The sequence below is a fragment of the Lepidochelys kempii genome, chromosome 14, assembly GCF_965140265.1.
Source record: "Lepidochelys kempii isolate rLepKem1 chromosome 14, rLepKem1.hap2, whole genome shotgun sequence".
Lineage (NCBI taxonomy): Eukaryota > Metazoa > Chordata > Testudines > Cheloniidae > Lepidochelys > Lepidochelys kempii.
Genome location: NC_133269.1, coordinates 23,668,647 through 23,690,680, shown reverse-complemented (window position 1 = coordinate 23,690,680; position 22,034 = coordinate 23,668,647). Strand labels below are relative to the sequence as shown.

General features: G+C 44.2%; 1 protein-coding gene across 3 annotated transcripts in view; it reads right to left on the bottom strand.

Moving 5' to 3' along the window:
- MYH10 (myosin heavy chain 10) overlaps positions 1-20,384 on the bottom strand; it is a 144,743-nt gene extending 124,359 nt beyond the window's left edge. For all 3 annotated transcript variants that reach the window (XM_073310850.1, XM_073310851.1, XM_073310852.1), the window contains exons 1-2: positions 20,289-20,384; positions 16,309-16,682 (exon numbers count right to left, since the gene is read on the bottom strand). In XM_073310850.1, the coding sequence (XP_073166951.1) occupies positions 16,309-16,653 (345 nt within the window). In that variant the 5' untranslated portion in view covers positions 16,654-16,682; positions 20,289-20,384. The remainder of the gene's footprint in view (positions 1-16,308; positions 16,683-20,288) is intronic.
- Positions 20,385-22,034: the final 1,650 nt, after the last annotated feature.

Here is a 22,034-nt window from a genome sequence, read left to right as displayed (position 1 = left end):
ATTTTTTTTTAAATCATTAATTTTTATCCACCCTGCTATATACACAGGTCTCTCTCACTCAGAGGCTTGTCATCTCGTCACAGAGACCCTAGGCAGTTCCCTCTTTACTCCAGACCCCTGGGGTTCAGGGTTGGTGAGAACAGCTTCTCATCAGCAATGCCCAACAACCATTGCCCCCTCCCTAGAGGGGGACACTTATCTCACCCAGAAGCTCTTTGTCTCAGGTTCCTCAGGTTTTTTGGTTCTCATGTGTTTACAAGCTGGGAATCCTCCCCCCTAAATACACTAGTTTGTGAGAGCTCCAAAAGGAATTGGAGGTGGGTCATCCACATGAATGCTTCTAGTATGTTCCCTTACATGTTTGTGAAGAAATATCTGAGGCCTTTGTTCTTTTTCCCACCTTGTATAGACAGCTTATGTTGGCTTCCTCCAATACACATAGTAAGCATACTAATATTTAACTAACTTTGTTTATATAATCAAACCCTTAATATTAATGAATCACGTAGCTCACATCCATTACACATCCCCTCATCTGCATGCCCTGAACTTTGTGGAGGGTGCAGAGTCCACAGTTAGAAGATCGGCCAGAAAGAGGCTAATGCAGGGCAGTCAATTTGGGTATATAGCTGGACAGGCTGAGGGAAAGGAGTGGATACTAAGTCAGAGGTTGTCATAAATATAAAGGGAAGGGTAAACCCCTTTGAAATCCCTCCTGGCCAGGGGAAAGCTCCTCTCACCTGTAAAGGGTTAAGAAGCTAAAGGTAACCTCGCTGGCACCTGACCAAAATGACCAATGAGGAGACAAGATACTTTCAAAAGCTGGGAGGAGGGAGAGAAACAAAGGGTCTGTGTCTGTCTATATGCTGGTCTTTGCCGGGGATAGACCAGGAATGGAGTCTTAGAACTTTTAGTAAGTAATCTAGCTAGGTATGTGTTAGATTATGATTTCTTTAAATGGCCGAGAAAAGAATTGTGCTGAATAGAATAACTATTTCTGTCTGTATCTTTTTTGTAACTTAAGGTTTTGCCTAGAGGGGTTCTCTATGTTTTTGAATCTAATTACCCTGTAAGATATCTACCATCCTGATTTTACAGGGGGGATTTCTTTATTTCTATTTACTTCTATTTTTTATTAAAAGTCTTCTTGTAAAAAAAAAAAACCTGAATGCTTTTTCATTGTTCTCAGATCCAAGGGTTTGGGTCTGTGGTCACCTATGCAAATTGGTGAGGCTTTTTATCCAACATTTCCCAGGAAAGGGGGGGTGCAAGTGTTGGGAGGATTGTTCATTGTTCTTAAGATCCAAGGGTCTGGGTCTGTAGTCACTTAGGCAAATTGGTGAGGCTTTTTACCAAACCTTGTCCAGGAAGTGGGGTGCAAGGTTTTGGGAAGTAATTTGGGGGGAAGGATGCGTCCAAACAGCTCTTCCCCAGTAACCAGTATTAGTTTGGTGGTGGTAGCGGCCAGTCCAAGGACAACGGGTGGAATATTTTGTACCTTGGGGAAGTTTTGACCTAAGCTGGTAAAGATAAGCTTAGGAGGTTTTTCATGCAGGTCCCCACATCTGTACCCTAGAGTTCAGAGTTGGGGAGGAACCTTGACAGAGGTACTCTGACTAAATTCAGCAAGAGCGTGAGGGAAGTAGTCTGAATCCAGGAGGTCTCCGAGGAAGAGATCTGGGAATGAATCCAGAGGCTGTATTCAGGAGAGTAGTATTGTGGGTTAGCTAACTTTAAGAACTGAATTTTGATGGGTTTGGCTTGTTTTATACTATTTACGTTCAAGTTTTTGTTCAGTCTTCATTTCCAAGGAGAGAAATACTCAGACTAAAAGTTTAAAACAGAGTATATCAGTAATTAAGATAAAATTCATTACAAACTCTGATGGTGAACTAAAGAGGCCTCTTCCTGCAAACCACAGTGTGCAGCAGCCCTCATAAACCTGTCATTTCCAGCACACTTTTCCCAATCCAGCTAAAATGGCCTCTCACATGTGCAGCATTCTTGAACTAAAAAAAGTTTAAGCTTAGGAAATACTCCAAGCTATACTATGCATGCACAGCATGTGATCTTCAGAAAGTCATAACACAGACCACCATGTATTCTATAGTAAACTACACCTATGTTCTGCAGCAAGAACACTGGATTCCATGGAATCTATTGCCTCAGGATGTAGGCTCTGTACAGTCTAGAATTTTTTCTCCCGGAAACAGCTCTTACTGAATCAAATAGGACTGAGGGAGAGAATATCAGAGGGATACTGTACTTTCAAGTTTGATTTTATATTGCCTCATTTTTAGAGTACTGCAAAATATTGCAATGAAAATGTATAATTACATTGTAGAATTCATAGAAAAAGGAGCAGAGGAAGAAGCAAGAGGTTTCAGCAATAGGTCTGGGATAGTGCTGCATTTGTCACCCAAACTGAAGCTGTGAAAAGGCAGTTTATTGCACAAACCCAAACACATTAAATGGGGTTTAAAATTGACCAGAATGGCAGTGTTAAATGTTGACACCAACATTTGTATCATCAGATTGAAGAAGGAACACCCCATTAAAAGGAATGGGCAAGCAAGAGCTTGGGGCTACTGTGTTCCATCTGCAAAGAATGAAGTAGACATCAATATCAAATTTCCACGGTTTACATTTGGGTGTTTCTCTTTGCAACAATGAGGGCAACATGATTTTTGTGGGAGTAAAAAGCTTGGTTTCTGGACCACAATTCTGCAGAACATACAAGGCCCTGTCAAATCAAGAACAAGTTTCAACAGAAACTTACTTTCTATTGGTTAGCACTATTCCTATTATTAATTTTGGTTTTCCCAACTCAGGCAATTTGGACTACAGACTGCTAAACACAGGACTTCTGTAATGGGAAGTATTTTACCCTGTCTCCTTCTCCACAGATGAGCCATTTCTGTTCAAGCTTTCAGAACACACTGTAGCACAAAGATCACACACTGAAAATTTCAGCCAGTTATAATCAATTGATAAAGGGGGTTATAATGAAAACCGTTATGAAACCTTGAGTTTTAGCAGGAGCTGCAGCTCCTGCTATAATAAATTTAAAGTATGTGCATGTATGCTTTTACACGGATAAATTAAAAATAAACTTTCACCTTTTCACAAACATTAAATTTTAAATTTCAAAACAAGGCACTAAATTCTGTTTTGCTGAAGAAAAGGATGTGGGCAGTATAAAAGGAAATCAGGAATGCACTATCTTGGCAAGGCTCCAGAGACAAACATTAAAGCAGAGCTGTGACAGAAGTTTGTTATACAAAAGTCTCCTTCAGGACACTAATTGTGGAGCCTGAATACTTCCAGATGCTTACAAGGCTTTAGCCAGCAGTCCAGCAAAATCCAAATTACTAAATGATAAACTATCCAATAATGTAGCACTCAGGTTCCTGGCATAGAATTAGTTGGAAACTGTATTATGTTTCAAATAGCAAGCTTGCCAATAAAGAGGTACTATCTAAACAATCTGCAACCAAGTACAGAGTTCATTATAGATCATTACGCCAGAGTGTGGGAGTTCATATTTTGATAGTGCACTTCTTGTCAGTGTCAGAAAATATCAACTTAGTACCACAGGTTTAAGAAAAAAAACTGAAGTTTACAGAATCCCTCTCATCACGGTCTGTTGTCCTCAAGTATATAAAGCTGAGACTGTAACTTTTCCACCCTTTGGCAATATCTAAAACTGCAGATTCTTACAAAAGAATTTCCACTGGTTCTGGTGGGAGCCCAAATGCAAGCTTCTGTGACCAAGCTTTTTTCAAAAGCCACATTTGAATTTTTCAGCAGGTTTAATTAAATATGGTGAGAAAAATGCCAGAGTCCTGTGAACTAGTAGGGAATCTTACAAAAATATTCTCCACCATAGACATAGCCAGAGATTTCAAAAAGTTTAATTTAAGATTTTAGAATGTTTTATTGGTAACCAAACTTCTTAAAAGTGTCAACTAGTTTGCACATTGTAATAAAGGGGGGAAAACCAGGCTCCTGCATCCTGTTACAACATAAAAGCCAGTTTACACTTTAAATGCCATTTTATAAAATGTGCTATAAAGAGCCTTAGTTGAATTTGAAGATTTATGATATACTAAACAAACTGACTTGAGTAATCAGAAAAATCTTTGCTGACAAAACTCAACATTTATCCCCAACTCTTCAATAAAGGGTGTCAAATGACTGACCCCTTTAAGAGGGAGTAGGATCCAGTGCATGTGGACTGATTACCTGCTGCCCAAATGGGCTTAAGGAAAAGCCTTATGAAGTAGGAAAGCTGCAGGTAGTTGTTGGCAGATGTCTGCAGACATTGCAGGGATTAAGAAGGATCCTGCAAGGCCCTGAGTTAGTAAAGGGAATGCCTATGGAGATTCAGAACCTCTTGCCTGGAGTTTGGCAGAGAGCAGAAAGACAGACAACTTAGGGAGGGGGGGCTGAACCCAGATGAAACTGGGAGGAAGACTACTGGTTTGAATTCTATTTTGAAAGATTTTAAGACTTAATAAATTGGACCCGAGAAGGGGAATGTTTTGACTATCTGGACTGTGTGGACTCTAAGGGGCTGTAAGTGAAGGGGAAACTGAGGCAGGCCTCAGCAGCGCCATGCTGGCCAGAAGTGGGTGCTACAGGGCAGGCATGCCCTTTGACAAGGTGAGATGTTTCAGATTTGTCTTTAATGTTGAAGTAGCACCTAGAGTTTCCATTCTGCTAGCTACTATACAAACAAGTAAAACAAAAGTTTCTCTGGTTAAAAGGCATGCCCTGCCATTTACTTTGCCACAGCAGTTGCCATTTAAGCATAAAAGGCTTTCCTGTGGCTAAAGTAGACTACCCTGTTGAGCCACACACTGCTACAAAGGGTTAGACCACCTCTCCAAATGACACTATAACTTATCCAATGTGGTGTTTTCTCTTCTCCACCCAACGCTCAATATCACTATATAGTGTGATCTTTCAGGTTCCTATCATACATGTTTGGTTACAGAAACCCCTCCTCCTTGTGCTACCTTTCCTTGAGAGTGGACATGATTTTGGCAGATCTTATGAGCTCCAGCCTGAAGGAACTTCAGAAGACGACTTCCTACAGGTTTTCCAACTGTTAATTTTCAAGAGATATTTATGCTTGCTTCAGACATTGTTCCAGTTCTCCGCACCAGCAAGTGGGATCCTCAGCCCAGTACCTGTTGTAAAGATTCCACACACACACCCCCAAATTTTAGTTCCTTTAACACCACCACATCAGTAGACTGCACTAGTAGTTCAAATACTCTGCCTTCAAATATTCCCACCACCTACCCTTGGCACCAGAGACAAAATAAGGGCTTGTCAACACTAGAAAATTGCACTGGTGCAACTTAATTTTTCAACTCTCAACCTCTTTTTCTGGTTTAAGTGTGTGGACATTCTTGCATTGTTAATAATACAAATAAAGTGGCTGGCTTATTTTCGTTAACCATGTTTTTCGCTGACTTAAGCTAAACTGAAACAAACATGTCAACACAGCCTTTTACACTAATTTAACTATAGCTGTTTAAAAATTCGTGCCTCAAGTTATAACAGCACTACTGTGTCATATAAACAAGCCCCAAGTTACCTAGTAGATATTTTTGAGGCCTAGCTCTCCAGTCTGATGTTATCCACTGTCCTAACTTAGTCTAGTCAAGAGCAGCCTCCCCTGTTCATCTCAACCACATCTGGTACTCCTTATTGGTGTCTGAATACTCAATTATTTTAACCCATCTGATAGCTGAACTGCCCGATGCACTAAACTCTCCAACCAAAGTTGCTCTCAATCCTTCTTTCACTTAAGATACCCTCTCCACCTCACACAGAATATGTTTATCCTGCAATGAACTCTGCCTTTAATCAGAATGGGCCATTAAAATCCATAAGGCTTGCAGAAGCAGTTAGCACCCCCTCTGTATAAAAGCCAGTTATGCAACTCCATACATATCTGGATAGGTCTAAAAAGGTAGGACTATGTACTCTACATCCACTCCAACATCAGGCAGAATCAGACTACACAGAGGATTCCACTCGTTTACTGATCCTAGTTTCTTCTTCGGTAGAAACTACAAGTAGTCAATGATTCCCACTTCCATGCTATTAAATTTAAATGTCCCCTTTCCAGTATTTTCCTGGTCAGTTATGAGAAATTACCTGCTTTGCCACCCACATGTAGAATCATACTCATCCACAATATCTTCCCCTGCTTCAGAACACTGATTATTTCTCCTTCCTCATCTACCCTTAACATTCGGATGTAAGTCAGATCCTTAAAGCTACCTGTCACCTTTGCCTCCCTCTCTCCCCATCCCCCCAAATCTGATCTTTTCACATTTCCACTACTTTCAGTAAGTTTTCCTCTAACATCTTCTGACCTAAAATACTACATGTCCTTTGCTCAGAATGCTAAGGTCTAACTTCAGAGGCATGGTAAGAAACATGTTCTGACTATTAATCCTTACATTTATTATTCAGATATCAAACCCCACCCCACGCCCAATAGAAACATTCACTTTACTGTTAAAAACAAAAAAACCCACACAAACAGAATGGTCACAAAATCTATGAGAAACACTATTTTGAAGACCTCCAACATAATTCTTGTCAGAAGCTACAGGTTACTGAATGCTGTGACTTGAGGACAACTAGGCACTTGACAAGAAGGCTCCATTCCTGGGGCAGCATCCTGAAGAGATGTACAGGGACTGAGAGGCATACCACTGTTTAAGGGCTCAGGAATATTTGTGCGTGTGCGCGTCATACCGCAAGGGGAGGGCAATATTCTGGAGCTTGGAGTGCCAAACAAGAAAATCCTTTCGGAAGATCCCCAAATTATCTGTACAGTACCCACCAAGAATACTACTCTTCCTGGTAAGCGTAAACACAAGTCCTAGAGAACCATCACATGGAGAAGCAGGACAGGCACAAGATCAACTATCTGCACCAATGAGGATGCAAGAGTGACAGTCAATACATTTGATCTAAAGCTGCAGAACCACGTTGTTAGCAAACGCTGAAAGGGGGCTAAGGGCCTTTGAGAGGTCTCCATGGTGCAGCACCATAGAAGACCACACCAAAGGATCACTGAGAGCAGTTCGCTGGGTAAGGAAATGCAGCAGAGTTCCTGGAAAAGAAGAAAAAAAAAAGTGGGGAAAGTCCATCACCTAAGTACAGGTGAGGAAGAGGTTAACCCCACCAAACAGAAAAGAAAAAAGTTACTATAAAATGGGAGACCTGGTCTCCCTAGGCCAAGTACTTACATTTGGCTGTAAGGGAAGCCCAAAACCTGTTCTTACCCGAGGATAAAGCTTAAAAAAATAGCCAGATGGACCAGATTCCTAGAAGGCTGTACTCACGGCTAGGTGGGATAAGGTGGAAGAAGAGGATTTGATTCCTAGGATTTAGTAGTGGTACTTTCATGGACGGGGAAGTCGGAGAATAGAAATCCAGCTCTTGAGGAGTTGGAGTTAGTTAACATATCTGACTATATTAGAAGCAGCATCACTTGCCCCATAACCTCAGCCATGCGGAACGCAATGCCATCCACAGCCTCAGAAACAACTCTGACATCATAATCAAAAAGGCTGACAAAGGAGGTGCTGTTGTCATCATGAATAGGTCGGAATATGAACAAGAGGCTGCTCGGCAGCTCTCCAACACGAGTTTCTACAAGCCATTACCCTATGATCCCACTGAGAGTTACCAAAAGCAACTACAGCATTTGCTCAAGAAACTTCCTGAAAAAGCACAAGATCAAATCCGCACAGACACACCCCTGGAACCCCGACCTGGGATATTCTATCTACTACCCAAGATCCATAAACCTGGAAATCCTGGGCGCCCCATCATCTCAGGCATTGGCACCCTGACAGCAGGATTGTCTGGCTATGTAGACTCCCTCCTCAGGCCCTACGCTACCAGCACTCCCAGCTACCTTCGAGACACCACTGACTTCCTGAGGAAACTTCAATCCATCGGTGATCTTCCTGATAACACCATCCTGGCTACTATGGATGTAGAAGCCCTCTACACCAACATTCCACACAAAGATGGACTACAAGCCGTCAAGAACACTATCCCCGATAATGTCACAGCTAACCTGGTGGCTGAACTTTGTGACTTTGTCCTTACCCATAACTATTTCACATTTGGGGACAATGTATACCTTCAGATCAGCGGCACTGCTATGGGTACCCGCATGGCCCCACAGTATGCCAACATTTTTATGGCTGATTTAGAACAACGCTTCCTCAGCTCTCGTCCCCTAAAGCCCCTACTCTACTTGCGCTATATTGATGACATCTTCATCATCTGGACCCATGGAAAAGAAGCCCTTGAGGAATTCCACCATGATTTCAACAATTTCCATCCCACCACCAACCTCAGCCTGGTCCAGTCCACACAAGAGATCCACTTCCTGGACACTACAGTGCTAATAAACAATGGCCACATAAACACCACCCTATACCGTAAACCTACTGACCGCTATTCCTACCTGCATGCCTCCAGCTTTCACCCTGACCACACCACACGATCCATCGTCTACAGCCAAGCTCTGCGATACAACCGCATTTGCTCCAACCCCTCAGACAGAGACAAACACCTACAAGATCTCTGTCAAGCTTTCTTACAACTACAATACCCACCTGCAGAAGTAAAGAAACAGATTGATAGAGCCAGAAGAGTTCCCAGAAGTTACCTACTACAGGACAGGCCTAACAAAGAAAATAACAGAACGCCACTAGCCGTCACCTTCAGCCCCCAACTAAAACCCCTCCAACGCATTATTAAGGATCTACAACCTATCCTAAAGGATGACCCAACACTCTCACAAGTCTTGGGAGACAGGCCAGTCCTTGCCTACAGACAGCCCCGCAACCTGAAGCAAATACTCACCAACAACCACATACACAACAGAACCACTAACCCAGGAACTTATCCTTGCAACAAAGCCCGTTGCCAATTGTGCCCACATATCTATTCAGGGGACACCATCACAGGGCCTAATAACATCAGCCACACTATCAGAGGCTCGTTCACCTGCACATCCACCAATGTGATCTATGCCATCATGTGCCAGCAATGCCCCTCTGCCATGTACATTGGTCAAACTGGACAGTCTCTACGTAAAAGAATAAATGGACACAAATCAGATGTCAAGAATTATAACATTCATAAACCAGTCGGAGAACACTTCAATCTCTCTGGTCACGCAATCACAGACATGAAGGTCGCTATCTTAAAACAAAAAAACTTCAAATCCAGACTCCAGCGAGAAACTGCTGAATTGGAATTCATTTGCAAATTGGATACTATTAATTTAGGCTTAAATAGAGACTGGGAGTGGCTAAGTCATTATGCAAGGTAGCCTGTTTCCTCTTGTTTTTTCCTACCCCCCCCCCCCCCCGATGCTCTGGTTTAACTTGGATTTAAACCTGGAGAATGGTCAGTTTAGATGAGCTATTACCAGCAGGAGAGTGAGTTTGTGTGTGTATGGGGGCGGGGGGGATGTGAGAAAACCTTGATCTATGCAGGAAATAGCCCGACTTGATTATGTTAAGAGTTGTCACTTTGGATGGGCTAGCACCAGCAGGAGAGTGAATTTGTGTGGGGGGGTGGAGGGTGAGAAAACCTGGATTTGTGCTGGAAATGGCCCACCTGTTGATCACTTTAGATAAGCTATTACCAGCAGGACAGTGGGGTGGGAGGAGGTATTGTTTCATGATTTCTGTGTGTATATAAAGTCTGCTGCAGTTTCCACGGTAAACATCTGATGAAGTGAGCTGTAGCTCACGAAAGCTCATGCTCAAATAAATTGGTTAGTCTCTAAGGTGCCACAAGTACTCCTTTTCTTTTTGCGAATACAGACTAACACGGCTGTTCCTCTGAAAGCTATACCCACAGTTTAAGCAAATGCCCCAAAAAACTGCACAGCTGGTATCAAGTCTGGGAGAAGATGACAAAGTTATTTATCCTCAGAAGTGGAAGTATGGAATACCAAAGGAAGATCTGTAGTCAAGCAACGTCTTTAAAAGCAGGAGGTCAGGGGGAGGAGTGCAGGAGCTTGCCAGTCAGCAGATCAGGTCCAGGGACCCCCAGCTCCTGCTGCTCCATTCTTAGCTGCGAGGCTGCCTCTCAATTCCTCCCCCCACTCCTAACATACTTAGCTACGCCAGCATAACTAACATAGGTCAGGCCTCAGAGCAAAAGCAGCTCATCTTATATCCTTGAAAGCAATTCCCTTTTCCCAAGTGAAACTATCAGAATTCCTTGTTCTCTTGAGAGCAGCTCCTCTCCCCCTCCATAGGCATGCTTTTTACATTCTCTCCTCAGTTTTTAAGGAGGATACAAAGATAAAAGTGCTCTATCAACCCATACTGTATTCTCCACATTCTAGAAGACGGTCCACTGAGGAAGAGAAAACCTTTAACAATGACTAGTGGCCACTTTTCAAAGTCTTAACCTTTCACACAACATCTTGGCTCCCCTAAGCAGCTACTCTTGTCAAACTATTACTTAATAGCAAAGGCCCAGACTCTCTGTACAACTTCCTACAAAGAAAGCAAAATGGAATGAGGTAGTTATATGTACCTACTCCAGTTGACAGCTCTTCATCCCCTACTTCCTGTGAGGGTATCCATAAATTACATGCTGACGAGTTTGTTTAAAATGACAGACACATCTAATGCACTTGTATGAAGTATGACGAAGTCTAGTTTTTGAAACTGGCCAATTTGACCACAAAAAGAACATTCATCTTGAGCTCAGAGTAGCCCCTTCTCCTCCATAACTATGGATGCATCTTGGGTCTTCTTGGCATGCCTCTGATCTTTGATAGCCAGCTGATCTGACCAACTGGTGTTTGGCTCTTCCTCTACACCAGAGCTGTATCTACTCGGTCCAGTTCTTGAGCTCCTCCTCTCCACCACCAGCATTTGCTCCTGTTTATGCCAATATTCCAGTAAATACTCACTGCTCGAGCAAGCACACTTATGTTTGACTCAATCTACTTCAGATAAGAGATTAAAACAAAAATACTGCTGTTGGCCAAGCAGAGCATCCCTCAAGCAAGGCTCCCTTCTGAACTCAGGCCTTCAGTCCACCCCTATGAAACTGCAGTATCATCTTGATCCCAGCTCTTCTCTCCAAACTGAAAGAAGTTAGATGCTGATGCAATTTCAAGAATTAGCAGGTGGCTCCTAAAATCTTGATAGCACAGTCCAGTTGTGACAGTCTATGGTTAGGGCCCTACCAAATTCACGTTCCAGTCTGGTCAATTTCACAGTCCTAGGCTTTTAAAAAAATGTAAATTTCATGATTTTCACCTATCTGAAATTTTAGGTGTTGTAACTGTAGGGGTCCTGACCCAAAAAGGACTTGGGGGGAGGGGGGGGTCACAAGGTTACTGGGGGAGCGGTGCTGCTACCCTTACTTCTGCACTGCTGCTGGTGGCAGTGCTGCCTTCAGAGTTGAGCAGCTGAAGAGTGGCAGCTGCTGACTGGGAGCCCAGCTCTGAAGGCAGAGCCGCTGCCAGCAGCAGCACATAAGTAAGGATGGCTTGGTATGGTATTGCCACCCTTACTTCTGTATGCAGCAGCCTAGAGCTGGGTCCTCAGTCAGCAGCCACCTCGCTCTGAAGGCGGCAGCACAAAAGTAAAGGTGGCAATACTGTGACCCCCTTAAAATAACCTTGTGACCCCCCCCCCCCCCGCAACTCCTTTTTGGGTCAGGACTCCCAGTTTGAGAAATGCTGCTCTCCTCTGTGAAATCTATATAGTAGTGGATAAAAGTAAACAAAAGTCCAGATTTCACAGCGGGAGACCAGATTTCATGGTCAGACACTCATTTTTCATGGCTGTGAATTTGGTAAGGCCCTAGCTATAGTATTATGGTCACCACTTATAAAATTTATCATACTCTTGTAAATCAAGTATGCCTTGTGAAATATCATTTGAAAACTCAAATCTGCTGAATATTATTGTCCTGGTAAAATGTGTGTAGCAACACGGTCGGAGAAGTTATTATACTATGTATCACTACTTAGAACACGTGTGTCTCAACTTTGTGTCTGAAAAACTGGTTTAGACCTGCTCCAAAGACACAGTAGCACCCCAACCAGTATTAAAGAGCAATCACCAGCTTATGCAGCCATTTTTCACCAATAGGAAGGTGTAAACAAAATTTACATTGCATCACAGGAACATTTTAAACCTTATGTCCACAACAGACTATGCGTCACCATGACTCAGCAAGGATGTTTCTAGCGTAAGAATTACGTTGTAAAGAGGGAGCAAGACAGCTGACTTCACCTCTTCTCCTTCCATCTCTCTGCTCATGACATCAAACACCTGAAGGACTCTGAACTGTGGGGTGGGGCAGCCCCTGACTGAAAGGAAATCCAGCCTGTGAACTAGTACAACTTGTGGTAAAAGATACTTGCTTTAAATCTTATTAGCTTGTTAAAGTTTAGGAATTAGCTTGCATTTTTATCTTTTTATTTCTTTTGTAACCAATTCTAACTTTTATGCCTTATCACTCAGATTCACTTAAAAATCTATCTTTCTGTAGTTATAAGCTTATTTTGTTGTTTTATGTAATCCAGTGTGTGTTCAGACTGAAGTGTTTGGGAAACTCCACCTGAGACAGCAAGGTTGGTGCATAAATCATTTTCCTTTGTTGAAATGATGGACTTACTATGAGCTTCAACTATCCAGGAGAGTACTGTGCAGTACAAAGACACGCATTTCAGGGGTCCAGGCTGGGACTAAGAATTTGCAGGTGTCACCCCATACACAATTCATGAGTGGCTGGGAGAGCATTTATTTATTTAGCTGGGAGTAATTTTAGATGCTAGTTCCTGTGTATGAGCAGGACCGGAGTGGTGGCTGTTCACAGCAAAGCAGTGTAAAAAGCACCCCAGGCTAGAGAGTTAAGGGGACACCACTGTTCAACAGTCCAGGCTGTACCCTGGGAATATCACACCAGTTTTAGAGTCAGCATCAATGGTTAGGTTAGATTACTAAATGAAGACAAGAAAGCACCTTTTTTGGATGTAGCTTAAGCACAGCTATAGCAACTACATACAAATTACATATGATTTCATTTAATAATTGGGTTTACATAGGGAAGTGTTATTTCTAATTTAGTGTACAAATTAGAGTGTTTCACATCACTGCAACATTAAAACAGGAAAGTGACAGGTTCTCAGCTTTATCCTCATAAGCAGCTCATATCTATATTTGCTGTCTGAGTACTCACACTTGGGTTTGCTTTGACATGTAAGTGATACTGTGGACAGACAATACATAAACTAAGCATTTAGTTACCTCAAACTTGTCTACGCTCAGTTTTATTTCATCCTAATAATCTAATTAATTTTAGTTATAAGCTCTACACCAACATTCCACATGAAGATGGACTACAAGCCGTCAGGAACAGTATCCCCGATAATGTCATGGCAAACCTGGTGGCTGAACTTTGTCCTCACCCATAAATATTTCACATTTGGGGACAATGTGAACCTTCAAATCAGCGGCACTGCTATGGGTACTTGCATGGCCCCACAGTATGTCAACATTTTTATGGATGACTTAGAACAATGCTTCCTCAGCTCTCGTCCCCTAATGCCCCTACTCTACTTGTGCTACATTGATGACATCTTCATCATCTGGACCCATGGAAAAGAAGCCCTTGAGGAATTCCACCATGATTTCAACAATTTCTATTCCACCACCAACCTCAGCCTGGACCAGTCCACACAAGAGATCCACTTCCTGGACACTATGGTGCTAATAAGCGATGGTCACACAAACACCACCCTATACCGGAAGCCTACTGACTGCTATTCCTACCTACATGCCTCCAGCTTTCATCCAGACCACACCATCCATTGTCTACAGCCAAGCTCTGCAATACAACTGCATTTGCTCCAACCCCTCAGACAGAGACAAACACCTACAAGATCTCTATCAAGCATTCTTACAACCACAATACCCACCTGCTGAAGTGAAGAAACAGACTGACAGAGCCAGAAGAGTACCCAGAAGTCACCTACTACAGGACAGGCCCAACAAAGAAAACAACAGAATGCCACTAGCCATCACCTTCAGCCCCCAACTAAAACCTCTCCAACGCATCATCAAGGATCTACAACCTATCCTGAAAGGCAATCCTCACTCTCACAGATCTTGGGAGACAGGCCAGTCCTTGCTTACAGACAGCCCCCGCAACCTGAAGCAAATACTCACCAGCAACCACATACCACACAACAAAAACACTAACCCAGGAACCTATCCTTGCAACAAAGCCCATTGTCAACTGTGTCCACATATCTATTCAGGGGACACCATCATAGGGCCTAATCACATCAGCCACACTATCAGAGGCTCCTTCACCTACACATCTACCAATGTGATATATGCCATCATGTGCCAGCAATGCCCCTCTGCCATGTACATTGGTCAAACTGGACAGTCTCTACGTAAAAGAATAAATGGACACAAATCAGACGTCAAGAATTATAACATTCAAAAACCAGTCGGAGAACACTTCAATCTCTCTGGTCACTCGATTACAGAAGTGGCAATACTTCAACAAAAAAAACTTCAAAAACAGACTCCAACGAGAGACTGCTGTATTGGAATTAATTTGCAAACTGGATACAATTAATTTAGGCTTGAATAGAGACTGGGAGTAGATGGGTCATTACACAAAGTAAAACTATTTCCCCATGTTTATCCCCCCCACCCCCACTGTTCCCCAGACGTTCTTGTCAACTGCTGGAAATGGCCCACCTTGATTATCACTACAAAAGGTTCCCCCTCCCCCCCGCTGGTAATAGCTCACCTTAAGCGATCATTCTGGTTACAGTGTATATGGTAACACCCATTGTTTCATGTTCTCTATGTATATAAATCTCCCCACTGTATTTTCCACTGAATGCATCCAATGAAGTGAGCTGTAGCTCACAAAAGCTTATGCTCAAATAAAATGTTAGTCTCTAAGGTGCCACAAGTACTCCTTTTCTTTAAGCTAATGTGAGGCATTCCAAAAGTAAGTTTCACTGAGCTCCTATTTTTCTTAAGGGTCTTTCTTTCACTAAAAACATCACTAGTGTTCAGTATAGACAGTTTATAAATGAATATAAGTAAATAGTGTGAGTTAGCCACTAGATAAATCTACATCTTAGCAATGGCTTGACTGAGGAAAAAAAACTCCTCTTTAAGCATTCATATTAACTGGGTAAACGATCTGTCCTATAGCTAACCTACTCTATGTACACCAGAGAACTTGGAGATTGAATTTAATTCTTTGGAACAAATGTTTACCGTACTAAGTCAAATATTTAGGCAGATGTTACCATTTCTTTTAAGACAAAGAACCTAGCTGTAGATGTTGATGATACTCTGACTCAGCAAGCAACTATGTAATTGATTTGCCAAGTGAAGAGATATGGCAAGGAGCCACTCTTACTGTACTGCCACAGACCTTCATTCAACATTGACCCTGATGTTTTATTTCCTCAAGAGGCGTCAATAGCTTTGCAATTTCTAATTCCAGAGTAAGATGGTGATAAGTTAGATGTTTCATTTTCTATTTCCAAGCCATTGAGAAGAGAACTTTATCTTATTGGTTTATTTTAAGCACAGAATACATTCTTTCCTGGCTCACTAAGTTGATACAAAAAAAGAAATTATGCATTCCCATCACTTTCCAACTATATTATTTAAAGATATGATAACCTCTTATTATCTTCTTAAATGTACAGTTAGCCAAGTTAAAGCAAGTTCTGCTCATTCATGTACTATATTAAACAATGGCAATTTGTTGAGGTTAGATTATAAAAATTTTCAAGTCAGTTCAAACTAGCCAATTGATGCTGTTCACTTGTCAGTTAAGCACGTCCAAGGCAAATGCTTTAACTAGATAGTATGAGCTAAACACCAAGATGGCCATTTGCCATTCTATCTTTAAGTGGTCCTTAGTTATAGCTAGCTAATGCTTGCAGCAGTATTTTAATTATTGTATACAAATTTAAAAAAATTTACACAAAAATTTCTTTGTACTACGGTAGCACTTGGGACACTAACCAATACATAATGTCCCTGTCCCAAGCATTCTGTACTCAGACAGGAAAGAGTTTACGCTTTAGGTTATCAAAATCCAATCCAAAGTCTATACTCACCACCTCCTCCTTTTCATTTTTTTAACAAATGAAGCAGTCAATTCGGTCTAAATTAGCAACCATATTAATTTCCCATAGAGGAGAATTTAATGGCCAATACTTACATAGATGAGTCCAGAGTAGTATCGGTCCTTCAAATTATGCAATACAGATGCTTCATTTAAGCAGGTTAATTCCGCCATATCTTCCACTTTAGAGAACTTGGGGGGATTCATCTTCTGAATATCATCTTTGTTGACCATTGCTTTCTTTCCATTCTCTGCCAGTTCAACCAACACTTCATCTCCTCTTTCCTCCTTGATGCTGGCTGCCTCAAAGCCATGGCGCTCTGAAGGAATCCATACTAGTTTTTTAGCAGTCCAGTCAGCCTGGGTAGCAGGGTTGTAGATTACAGCCCTATCCACAAAGAGATACCTCTCTGGATCTTCCTGTCCAGACCTCTGCGCCATTGTAAACAGAGGTGTCCACTAGCATTCGCCTTGTTAGATGGAGAAAAAGGTAGGTCAGTCACTGGTACGGTATACAGTTTGCGATCACTTCATAGCTGAACCATTTAACACATAAAAAGTGGCTAATCGGCATATTAAGTTGGATACCTACTAGGGATGCTACCTCTATAAAGAATCCTGATGCTACTTATTAAGTTGGTAGTTTAAACAAGGTCATACCCGGTCTAAAAGTACTGCTGTATACAAAGTTAAAAATCACATTCAAATACAGAGCAGTAGAGGGACACTCATTTATATAGAATGGGAATAGTGCAGAGATCTTTTACTGTACATACCAACACTGCAAAGCAAGGATGATGATACTACCTAGTTGTTGTATAATATTTTTCACCAGTAGACCTGAAAACACTTTACATTCTTTAATGTATTTGTCTCCACAACACCCCTATGATGTACACTGCTGTGCAAAAACAAGAGTACAGTATAAAGGAAACACCAGATTTAATATAGGTTTGCCAGGAAGTACTGTAAAGAGTACTGAAATAGTAGTCAAAAGAAAGCACCCCTTTATTTGTTCTGTGCAGTGCATAGCTGGTTCTCATTAAGTCATCCAAACAAAACTGGCAGTGAGATCAAATAAGTTAGACTAAAAATACTGATTACAAAGAGAATTTTCCTTAAGAGATAAGAATTTTATATGTTTTGGATTTTTACACATCATATAGCCATGGCTTGTATTCTTTCTGAAAGCAGATCAGATTTATCATGGCTTTACTTTCCATCAATTCCAGCTGCAAACAGTAGGTGCTATTATGTTTTAAATGTTTCCAATAAACACCTTGTATCATAAAATCTGTGTAAGTATCAAATGTAATAAAAATTTAATCAATTTCTTAATCAATTCTCATACAATTAAGACAAAATACCAAAATGTCTCAAATATTTCATTTGTACCCATCTCTCATCCATTAGACTAGTAAATGTGACCAACAGCCGCAAGGACAGTTGCATCTATTTGCTTAAGAACTCCCAAAATGTACAGTTTGGTTATCTTTAAGCACTTGAGAGCAGTGAGGTTGGGCCTAACGGCTTTTCCCTATCCTTTTTTTAAGGGAAAAAAAAAAAAAAAAAAAAAGAGAGAAATCTGAATTCTCACTATATACTAAGCATTTGGGTCACTATATATCTTGTTTTATTCATCAGAACTATTTAATAGTAAATTTAGAACCGTTTTCCAAACATTTAGAGCATTAATCCATTTTGAAATCTGCAGTTTGGCAATCTAAAAATTTGCAAAATCATGTGTTTGAAGCTTACTATAGTATGCGGTCACATGGAAGTCTTGCAACTCATCCATCCTCAAGTGAGCATTCAATTAAGTACTTAAGTACAATACTAATGTCTACATCTACAGCATGTCAGTTTGATAAATTGTTCAACACAACTAATGCAAAGTAAGCATGAGGTCATTCAATCCACCAGAGGGCTGTGAAGCAATCTGCTTCATTTACTACAGAATGGCTTAATTCTGCATCATCAGATCAAGAACTGACTACATCAACAGTTGCATTTATTGGAAGAAGTTTCTGGGAGAAAAATCCATGGAGAAGAAAAGAAGAGTTAGAGGTGACCCCAAATGACTGCAGGAGTTCCATCTGATTCTTTACCTCAGCTAGGAATAACAAGTTACTAAACCATTCAGAGTCCTAGTTACTTGCAGAGCCTTCCGTTCAAATCCAGAAAGATATTCATCTTTCTAATTCTAGATTATGACTTGATGCTGCCGATATCTTCGTACTATAAAACCTACCTTCCCTACCTACAGGGTGAGGCAATCTCTCTTGCTGTCAAGAAGTCTGACTGGCAAATTGCCTTCCATAAAAATTTATCATTTATAATCTGAACAAAGTATCAGTTGCACATGCTTGTTTTTTAGTGAAAACTTAAGTGGTTTTGGAACTCTATTACCTAGTCAAATTAATATAAATAAAGATTGTTTATTAGTAAAATTAAGGGCTAGAAGTTGAAGCATTAGATTTACTCCCAAAGAGTATATGTACTAGTTCATACTAAGAATCAAATCAGTGTATTAAATATTAAGAGTACAGACCATTAATGGTCATTTTTCATTTTCTGTCCTCAACACGCAGATGTGACCCACTTACTCAGGACAAGTCCAGGTTGCCACAACAAGGATACCCCTATGGAAGCCAGATATACAGTATTGTGCTTTGCCTTAATGAGGGCTTTTTGCTCGACAGTATTATTTAGGGGGAAGATAAATTAAAATCCACATTCATAATCATCACATTTCACCATGTAGAACTCCAGCTCTCACAGTGAAGATGCTAGTACTTAATCCCACGCATATAACAGTTCTAAACAAAAGGTTAATAACAGAGCAACAAGCACCAGCAGAGGTGGGGAGTGGCATCATTCAGTGCAGCCTTGGCATTTCCAAGGACAGGAATTTGTAAGAATAGCCTCATTTCACTACTTAGAGGTACGTTATTTTTCATAAATATAATGCTAAAGCCAGCAAGAGTTAGTTTTATAGTTCAAGCTACTTCTCTGATTTAAGCTTTAATCAAACAATGGCTTCAGAATGAAGTGATAAGGCAGCAGGCTGCAGTTTTTAAACTAGCCCGGACACTAAAGGACAAAAGAGCAAGCTCTAGACTTGGACCATTTTCTTTGGGGTTGCGGACAAAACACTCCACCCACTCTATGGCCTCGCATGTTCACAGCATTGCATCTTGCCAATCCCTTAGTATTTGGATCCCATTTAACAGCACTAAGGCGCACTGGCCGCTTCCCCCCACCCTCCATCCATACCCCACCCCCAAAAAAGAGAGCGGAACATGATCTAAGACACGCTCAGACCCACTGGTGCATCACAACGCAAGCATCTCGCCCCCACCCCACCCCAAAGGGGCCTCCTCAGACACAAATCAGACCCTGCCACCACCGCAGCCCTCTCCTTTCAGCAGCGACTCCCCCCCCCGCCTCCGGCAGGCTGGCAAGCCACTAGGCAAGGCTGCAGAAGGGAGGAGATGGAGAAAATGGCCACCTTTGTGTGATCGATACAGACAGGAGCCTCAGCGCAGAGGCTCAGGAGGGGGAGCCGGGCGGGTGGGGAGAAGAGACACCCGCACGGGGGTGCAGCCCCCCAGGCAGGGGCCGGCGAAGAGGGCGGCTGTAGCCCAAGGCAGCTCCCCGCCGGCCAAAGCGGGCTGCAACGAGCCGGCAGGGTCTTTGTCTCGCGTGCCACCCCCGCCCCTCGCCCTGCCGCCCCCTCCCCACAGCGAGCCCAGACTCCGCTGCACGCCCGCCCCGCAGGCGGGAAAGAGCCGGGGGGGGGGGGCGCACCCGCCACAGAGCGGGGCGGGAGGGGGGCTGCACGCCCCCCGCACCCACCCTGCGCCAGAGCCGGGGGGGCTGCACACACCCCCGTCCCCTATGCCCCGCGTAGATCGGGGCTGCACCCCGCCTCGCCCACTGGGGGGGCCCACAGACACAAGGGCCGCACCCCCCTCGCCTACCCCGCCAAGCCCCGGACAATGAGGGGGCGGGCGGGTGGGCAGACCGACCCCCCCCGGCCCCGCTAGCGGAAGCCCCCCGGCATGGCCCCTCACCTGCAGACGCTCCGTATCCCCGGAGCCCACGGCTCCTCGACACACTCCCCGCTCTACCCCCTTCTCGGGGCTCCTTTAGCGCCACCGCGCGACCCCCTCCCGCTAACCCCCGGGACAAGGCCCGCCCACCCGCTCTACAGCATCATCCATTGGCTGTCTCTCATGCCCATCAAAGGAAGCACTTACGGCCATTGGCTCACTTCGCAACCCATCTCCGGTCAGGGCCATAGCAACCTCCACAAGCTACCATCCAACACCCGCCTCCTCCCTGGCCCCTCCCCACTGTTCTACCTGCCTATCAAGGCAAAACTCCACACCCAATGGTGGGCTTCGCTCCTATCTGCCACATCGGTGGGCCGCAGAGATCCCACCTAGGCCGCGCCAGCAGGGTAGGGTGCGCTGGTCAGAAAGCTTGAGAGCAGTGTGGGGTGGCACGTGAGAGGGATTGCAATGCCTGAGGCTGGGAACGCTCCTGCTACCTTGGGCTGGGGCAAAGGGCTGAGCGCTGTCTGTCTACGGGGGGGCCATTAGAAAACCCCCATCCCCGCCCCCTGCAGGGAACGGCGTGCAACACCGCGTATCCCCGCCCACTGCAGGGAACATCCCCAATTCCTCCCTGCCCCGCAGGGAACGGCATGCAACACCGCTTATCCCCGCCCTCTGCAGGGAACATCCCCAATTCCTCCCTGCCCCGCAGGGAACGGCATGCAACACCGCGTATCCCCGCCCTCTGCAGGGAACATCCCCAATTCCTCCCTGCCCCGCAGGGAACGGCATGCAACACCGCGTATCCCCGCCCTCTGCAGGGAACATCCCCAATCCCTCCCTGCCCCGCAGGGAACGGCATGCAACACCGCGTATCCCCGCCCTCTGCAGGGAACATCCCCAATTCCTCCCTGCCCCGCAGGGAACGGCATGCAACACCGCTTATCCCCGCCCACTGCAGGGAACATCCCCAATCCCTCCCTGCCCCGCAGGGAACGGCATGCAACACCGCGTATCCCCGCCCTCTGCAGGGAACATCCCCAATTCCTCCCTGCCCCGCAGGGAACGGCATGCAACACCGCTTATCCCCGCCCTCTGCAGGGAACACCCCCAATTCCTCCCTGCCCCGCAGGGAACGGCATGCAACACCGCGTATCCCCGCCCTCTGCAGGGAACACCCCCAATTCCTCCCTGCCCCGCAGGGAACGGCATGCAACACCGCGTATCCCCGCCCTCTGCAGGGAACACCCCCAATTCCTCCCTGCCCCGCAGGGAACGGCATGCAACACCGCTTATCCCCGCCCACTGCAGGGAACATCCCCAATTCCTCCCTGCCCCGCAGGGAACGGCATGCAACACCGCTTATCCCCGCCCTCTGCAGGGAACATCCCCAATCCCTCCCTGCCCCGCAGGGAACGGCGTGCAACACCGCGTATCTCCGCCCACTGCAGGGAACATCCCCAATTCCTCCCTGCCCCGCAGGGAACGGCATGCAACACCGTTAGAGGGAACATCCCCAATCCCTCCCTCCCCCGCAGGGAACTGCATGCAACACCGCTTATCCCCGCACACTGCAGGGAACCGCATGGAACACCCCCATCCCCGCCCCCTGCAGCGAACTGCATGGAACATCCCCTATCCGCACCCCAACGGCGTGGAACATCCCCTATCTCCCCTCACCTCCGCAGGGAATTACATGGAACGTCCCCTCCCCATGTAGGGAACTGCATGCACCACCCCCAATCCCATCCCTGCAGGGAA